The sequence below is a fragment of the Oratosquilla oratoria genome, chromosome 12 (assembly GCF_046742065.1).
Source record: "Oratosquilla oratoria isolate Oo_2021 chromosome 12, ASM4674206v1, whole genome shotgun sequence".
NCBI lineage: Eukaryota > Metazoa > Arthropoda > Malacostraca > Stomatopoda > Squillidae > Oratosquilla > Oratosquilla oratoria.
Window position 1 is genome coordinate 33,858,934 of NC_134788.1, and position 8,122 is coordinate 33,867,055.

At 39.4% G+C, this 8,122-nt stretch overlaps 1 protein-coding gene across 2 annotated transcripts; it reads right to left on the minus strand.

The window, feature by feature from the left end:
- Window positions 1-4,277: 4,277 nt before the first annotated feature.
- On the minus strand, window positions 4,278-7,693 carry LOC143031321 (uncharacterized). 2 transcript variants are annotated; one of them, XM_076195006.1, is made up of 2 exons: window positions 7,424-7,693; window positions 4,278-5,611 (listed from the first exon to the last, which is right to left on the minus strand). In XM_076195006.1, the coding sequence occupies exon 2, from the start codon at window positions 5,479-5,481 to the stop codon at window positions 4,486-4,488; it is 996 nt and encodes a 331-aa protein (XP_076051121.1). In that variant the 5' UTR covers window positions 5,482-5,611; window positions 7,424-7,693; the 3' UTR covers window positions 4,278-4,485. The 2 variants fall into 2 exon arrangements, with proteins under 2 accessions (XP_076051121.1, XP_076051122.1); XM_076195007.1 differs by having other exon boundaries at window positions 7,367-7,430.
- Between the last annotated feature and the right edge of the window lie 429 nt (window positions 7,694-8,122).

Consider the following 8,122-nt stretch of genomic DNA (forward strand, 5'->3'; position numbering starts at 1 on the left):
AAGATTAGTAAGAGAGGTGTAGAAGGAGTAAACATGAGAGGGCGACCAGGGATGGGATGGATAGATAGGGTAAACGAAGGATTGGGGAAGAGGGAAATGTCTATCGAGGAAGGATGGGAGAAGACAGAAGATCGGGGTGAATGGAGAATGGTTATGTATGGATGATGCTTTGATCCATAAAAGGGTGTGGATGGGGAATGGGGGGGGGGGTGAAAAGTATGTGTGAAAAAATAATTTGACGCAGTCTATTAGCTTCGTTGACACTAACACTTATTAATTTTAGTTCTTCTATAGGCCCATGCTTTGTCCTTCTCTTTATTTATGTTCCACCATATCTTCTGTAACAAGTTAGTAATGTTTCTGGATGGGGTAAGCAAACTGGTCTTAAATATTCTTGATTTTTTTCTTCTTCACTAATTCCGTACATCGCTTTTAGATAAGGTACACCAAGGACTTCCCACCTGGGATCCTCTTAACCCCACCAAGCCAAGTCTGCTCCGACATCACGATTTAATTCATCCAATGACTTTGAACGTTACAAATAAGTGCCGCCCTTTTAGGGCGTGACTTTACCTCCATGCACCAATAATTTTTCTCCACCCTTTTCTCCAATCAGAAAGACTATTATACTGTTTCAAGCAATACTGTTTACGCAAGCACTTTATCGCAAGCACAACAAGCTCTGTGTTTACATTTCGTCAAATCAGCATCTACCCTAATCAATGTTTACAAATATAAGACGGTAAGCGAAATATGCAACTCTGCAACTTGCAGTTGGCCATTGTTTCATAACAACCGAATATAAAATGAATATAAAATTTACATTCCTCTCCACCTACCCCTCTATCTACCTAAATGTCTACCTCTATCTACCGGCCTCTTACACAGCCCGAAGGACTTTCTCCCCATTTTCTCTTTTTCCATGAGGGGACGGAGAGGGGTACCGCCGATTTAATGAAGTGGCCATGCTGTGTCTTGCGACATCGCTTCTGACCTAGGGCAGTGGGCGAGACGGAGGGATGACCCATTGTCATCAAGGAGGAGCCGAAATAAGGGAGAGGGAATGAGGTGATTTGGAGTGGAGTATGTGGGGATGAAATGGATGAGTGTGGTTTTCATTTTCTATTTTCATTATTTTTATTTTATCTATTTTTGCTACCTCCCTTGTTGAGGGGGAGCCTTTGGTTTATGTATGTATGTATATATATATGTATATATATACATATATATATATATATATATATATATATATATATATATCAGATAATTTTTATGACTGTCGCGCAAGGATTCGAACCTGCTACACACGGCGCCTAAGAGGCCCCGTGACTGCCGCCACAGACCGCTCGACCACTGATGCTTAAAATCGTATGAACTCAGAACATTACTGGTTCTCGAGATTGAGAAGGTCGCTAACTGCGGCCATACTCTCTTTTTTACCATACGACCAAGCACACTCGTGGGAGGGGTAAGGAACGTTTGTCGAACGTGTTTGACAACTAAATACCCTATTCACACGGTCAAACATCACTTCAAACACTTGTTTGACAAACCGGGTTTGTCAAACCGTTTGGCCGTCTAAATGCCCCTTAAGATGATAGATGTAAACATTTTATAGTTTATCTACCAGTCCTGTGTGTGTAGGGATGGAGATGGGGTGAAGGTGTTCCCTGACAAATGTAAACAAGTGATTTGCTGCATAGAATAATGAAGGATTCGCAAGAGTCACACAAGCACTGATTTCTGACATCCTTGATTATTGGGTGGGTATAGACCTCTGCGAATCCACTGGTATGGTTTCTTATATCTCTACTGATTTTTACTTTACCAGTTTTTGCACTCTTGTGGCTTCTTGTATGTCAAAAAACACCATGTAACACAAAATTTGTCCATGAGATAAAACAAAAAATTTCAAATTCCCTCTGGCATAAATAAGTACAAATGAGCAGTCACAAAGTTCAGACATTGGTTCTGAGTTCATGAGATCGATTTATTGATTTATAGACATTTTTGCTTATTTATCTATGGGTTTTCCACAGTCTCTTCTTTGAAATCGAATGGTTCCTCTTAAGAATAATTTTAATTGATGTTAACACAATTAATATGATAAATCAATTATAAAAAAGGAAGTTTTCCAGGCCCCATCTTTAGAAATGAAAATAAAATGGAAACGATAAGGGTATAATTATGTATTATAATATGATAATACATAGACAGCGATACAGTGCAGTGATGCAGAGCGTTGATGAAGAGCTCCGGAGAATTGATACAAAAATTTTAGCGTTATAGTTTAATCAAAAAGAAGTTTGTCTACGAGATTGGCGATTGTATTTCAGTTCACTTTCGCGCAAAAGGTTCCAGATATAGTCCCCCATCATACTTTCACTGTACTGTCCCTTGTAGTGCTCCCCGAAAGAGCTGACATCCTGTGTGTGTATAAAAAATAGAGAGAGAGAGAGAGAGAAGGGTCTATCAGAAGATCTACGAACAGTGTGACTATATATATATATAGTCACACCGCATTTCATTACTGTACCTAATTCTGATAAAACCGAAATTATTGATAGATATTTACTGAAAGGTGGCATAAACATTGCCAAGGTATCATGCAATAAAATAGGTAAAATTTTTAAAAACAACACTAATGACAACAACGACCTCAGTGTGATCTACCGCATTCCATGTAGTGGCTGCCCCACGGCTTACATCGGTGAGTCAGGTCGAGGAATCGAGAAGAGGATAAACGAACATAGGAATGATTTAAAAGCACACAGAACGTCCAACTCCCTGGTCCGCCACCTCGAAATATGCAACAACCTTCCCGAATGGAGTAAAGTTGAAATTTTACACAAAGGATTACAAAAGAAGATGAGAAAGACAGTTGAAGCTGCACATATAAATGTCCAAGAAAATAATAACGACAGAGAAGGATTCATATGCCTATCTAAAGCAGCCAGTCTCTTAATAATTATTGCGCTAGAAAAAACCTGACACTCGAAGCTTCACAAGTTCCCCCACTACGGGTATAAATGTTGTGACCAAGATGTTCTGTAACAAGTTCTCTGAGGAAGGTTATAATAACCGAAACATAAGAACAATAAATGTATTCTTAGCCCATCTTCGTTTACCCTTCCCCACCTATCACTCTCTCATATATATATATATATACATATATATACTTAAACCAAAGGCTCCCCCAACAAGGTAGGTAGCAAAAATAAATAAATGAATAAATAAATAAGATAAAGAATAAAAAATAAACAAAAAATAAAATCCACTCCCATCCATTCCATCCCCACATACTCCACTCCAACTCACCTCATTCCCTCTCTCTTATTTCGGCCCTTCCTGGATGACAATGGGTCATCCCTCCGTCTCGCCCACTGCCCTGGGTCAGAAGCGGCGTCGCAAGACACACCGTCATATTCTTAGTGTCATGACGTGTGTCAGAACCCTCTATATCTCAGCAGGACTAGATTAACTTTACTGAAGGTCAACATATTTTAACTTACTCCGGTAGCTTCACTAGCCTACGAGGGTTCTGCATTATTTAATTTCATATGTATGGGTACTTCCTTCTGCACAGCGTCATATATGAACATTAGTAGAGTAAGGGCCTAATCAAACTATTTTTGAATAATTTTAACTATTATTTAAACATAGGCATTCACATTAACAATACTCATAATATAAATTAATATCATATATACACATGCACACATATGATAAATTATCATATGAGTAACGAGTTTAATTACCTGGAGTTACTTGACTGCTCAAGACAGAACCTCACAAGTGGAGACGACAGTAATTGGACACTTTAGCCAACATGGCATTTAACAAAGAATGATAATAATTTGTCATAGAATACTCATTTTTCTCACACATTTAGTTACACGCTTGATCATACACGTCACACAGTTACACACTGGCAGATATAAATTTGTAAGTCAATGCTTCACAGGCTCTTCCAGCCACGAATTCATACCATACGTTGATATAGTACCGGCGATACTTAACCAGCAGCCAATGCCAGCCGTACGACGTGTCGTAATAATACTCGCATCATAATATAGTCACCGCTTATATCGATCGTTCTCTCTTCACCCGTGGATTTTGATAACCATAGAAAATGCGATTACAAAAGAATTAGAAAGAATGTCATTATGGAGGGGCGACTACAATAAATATAATCAAGACGCCGATATGGCAACCTTGCGAATACACTCGCTCCCCATGACGCCTAAGTGTGCGGCACCGTATGGAAGGGGTTAACACTGGAATGGGGGTGGGGGGGTCCTGCATTAGGCCGAACGATGAGATGAAGCAATTGGTTGAATTTGCAGTTCTTCATTCTGACTTTCGTGCCGTACAGGCTAGCTGCACCTACCCTTTCCGTTGGCCGACATCACCAGAACGAACTCATGTTGGTGATAATGTAGTGATATGGCTGGTTAGCATGTGTTCCAGCTCCGATAGATTCCGTTAACTTCTAGCCCAGTGTGTCGATTGACCCAAGTGATTATCTCCTTCGCCTCCTCCTCCTGTGTGGGTCATCATGTGTCGTTTGAGGTAATTCTTTCGTGAGAAAGCCGCATCACACAGGTCACACTTGAAGGGCTTCTCTCCAGTGTGGGTCATCATGTGTCGTTGGAGATAATTCTTTCGCGAGAAAGCCAAATCACACAGGTCACATTTGAAGGGCTTCTCCCCAGTGTGGGTCATTATGTGTTCTTTGAGATCACACTTTGCTGAGAAAACTGCATCGCACAGGTCACACTTGAAAGGCTTCTCTCCAGTGTGGGTCATTATGTGACGTCTAATATGACTTTTATTTGTGAAAGCTGCATCGCACAGGTCACACTTGAAGGGCTTCTCTCCAGTGTGAGTCACTATGTGACGTCTAAGATGACTTTTATCTAAGAAAGCTGCATCGCACATGCCACACTTAAAAGGTTTATCTCCAGTGTGGGTCATCACGTGTCGTTTGAGATTATGCTTTTGTAAGAAAGCTGCATCACACAGGTCACACTTGAAGGGCTTCTCTCCAGTGTGGGCCACTATGTGAGGCAAAAGATTACGTTTATCTGAGAAAGCTGCATCGCACAGGTCACATTGGAAAGGCTTCTCTCCAGTGTGGGTCATCACGTGTCGTTTGAGGGTACGCTTGTGTGAGAAAGCTGCGTCGCACAGGTCACACTTGAAGGGCTTCTCTCCAGTGTGAGTCATCATGTGTCGTTTGAGATGACTCTTTTGCGAGAAAGCCGCATCACACAGGTCACAATTGAAGGGCTTCTCTCCAGTGTGGGTCATCACGTGTCGTTCGAGATCACCCTTTCGTGAGAAAGCTGCATCGCACAGGTAACACTGGAAAGGCTTCTCCCCAGTGTGTGTCATTATGTGTTGTTTGAGAGCACTCTTTCGTGAGAAAGGTGCATCACACAGGTCACATTGGATAGGTTTCTCTCCAGTGTGGGGCATGATGTGATATTTAAGATGACTCGTTAGATAAGTGTGACGCAGTCACCACACCAGATTCTCTTTATCATATGACGAATATACGGAATCTTCGGATAACTTTTCCATGAAAATGTTGATATTTGCCCTCGCCCTGAAAGAAAAGATATAATAAGTTCAACATCTAACTTCCTGAGAGCATGTGATGGGAACAACAGGGACATATACAAATGTAGTGGGGTATTAACCAAAATCCAATGATGGAAGGGAACAAACAAATCGTATCAAAGACGACGCTTAAAAGAAGATGAACAAATTGAAGGTTGATAAAATTCTAAAAGTGATAGAGTTGCGCCGAAAAAAAAACAGGGACTGAGACAGTATAAATTAGGAAATAATAAGGCAAAAGAGTTGATGAACATATACTGGAAAGAGATAGAGAATATGAGAAAGAGACCAGCGTATAATGCAGGATACAACAGCACAGTTGGAAATTTGAAAGCTTTCTCAAATTTATCAGAGGACCACTACACACACACACACACACACACACACACACACACACACACACACACACACACACCAATAATGGATGTTATAAATCAACATTTGAGAGGTATATGAGAAGCTGATATTTCTTTCTACACCAAATTAATTGTAACCTCAGTGTTGGCGAAAAAAAAAGTATCATTAGTATGAAATACCACCAAAACCCTATGAATGAAACTCTAAAGTATTTATTTTTGACATCCTTGTGTGATAAGTAAATTGCTTTTAGTCAATCTATACCAACCTGTCCCTATCTACACGTCGGTTAGGTTAGATTCACCTTCCCTTCCATCAAATATCAAAACAAGGAGCACGGTTGGAGTAGCTTGTCAAGTTATAATTAATCAGTGAAAACAGCCACTTTAACTGAGTTGAAAGTAATTTGCAAGGGTAGGACCCATAGCAATCTTATTCATAATTCAACATAAGGTTGAATTTTGTAGGTCATGATCAATGACGCCATTTCTAGAACATTTTGATGTAAAGTATATTACTTGCTCATATATTCGGAGTATTACAAAAATATAGAAATACACAAACTTAAAGGAAGAAGAAAATGGATGACTGAACAGATATAAAAAAGGTTGAATGAGTGCAGAAACCAAAAAAACAAAAACAGACTAGTAAAGTAAAAATCAGTAGAGATGTAAGAAGCTACAAAACTGGATTCGCAAAGGTCTATACCCATCCAATAATCAAGAATGTCAGAAATTAATGCTTGTGTGATTTTTGTGAATCCTCTACTGTTTTCTACAGCAAATAATTGTATTTCCATTTGTCAGGGAACACCTTCGCCCCACCTCTATCCTTACACACACAGGACTGGTGAGTAAACTATAAAATGTTTATATCTATCAGTCTTAAGAGTAAAAAAGAATCTAGTCAACCGAGCGTAACCTATCCCTACCTATCTAGGTTAGGTTAGACTCCCCACCCCCAAAACACACACAGTTCTATCAACTACTAAAATAAGGTGCATGGCGGGATTAGCTAGTTATTGTTATTCAGTCGAAATACTTAAAATTAATTACAAATAACTTTTCAAGAAATTTTATTAGTGTCCATGGCAAACCTGCTTGTAAACCCACAAAAACATCATAAGACTACTATTACTGGAATCTTCTATTTTTCAGTTAAGGGTTCCTCTTGTGAGACCTTTTAACTGCATCTATTTGAAGTATTCCAGTCACTAATAATGTATGACACTCATGTTAGCCGTTGCATGCATGGCATGATAAGTGTAAACAAATAAGCATTTAGATAAGACTATATTCTGCCTACCAAAGTGGCAGTGCCCATAAGCGATCAGAATTAACATTAAAAAGGCAATATAATGTGTTGAACTGATAAGGAAAATAACCTCTATCACACAATAAATACATGTTTTCGATTGACGAGTGCCCATAATAACACTCACTTATCACCTGCAGTGTTGCCGTTTGTCCGTAGCTCCAATTTCCGTCTTTTCTCATCATTTACAGTGAAAGAAAACGTACTAGAGTCAAATTACAGGGGTGACTGCTGTATCTGAGAAAGCTGTCGATTTGCCCAGTGATATGATTGCAATGTAATGATGCGACATATGGACTTGCATCTGGCCAATCTAGGTTATATTGCACTCTGGATAAGTTTAGGTGAGGGAGTATGGTAGTTTTGTGATATGTCACAGAGGTAAATGCAACGAGAAAGTCTAGCAAAAATACTGAGCTGGCCATTTCCGTAGTCCAGTGCAGGTAATCAGCTCGTACCACCATTCATAGTAATATTCGTACGTGATTAAACCTATTCTAATTTAGGGAATACAACAATAAGACATATCGAATTGTAATTTTATTTTTTCTACCATATTTCTGAATTTAATAAGAAAAGGGACATTACGGACATAATTCCGCTGATGATGCCATGTCCGCTTGATGACGTATCTGTCCGTTTCGATGACGAGTTTCCGCAGGACGGCAACACTGATCACCTGCATGACTGTTGTGCTACCAAGTTCTATGCTACCACAGGATTTCACAGATTTTCCGGCTCAATTAGTCTTTTAAATCTGCATTATGAAAATGTTCATGCTATAAAGAACTTGTTTGTATTCGTTTAATATTATGTGGACCTGTGG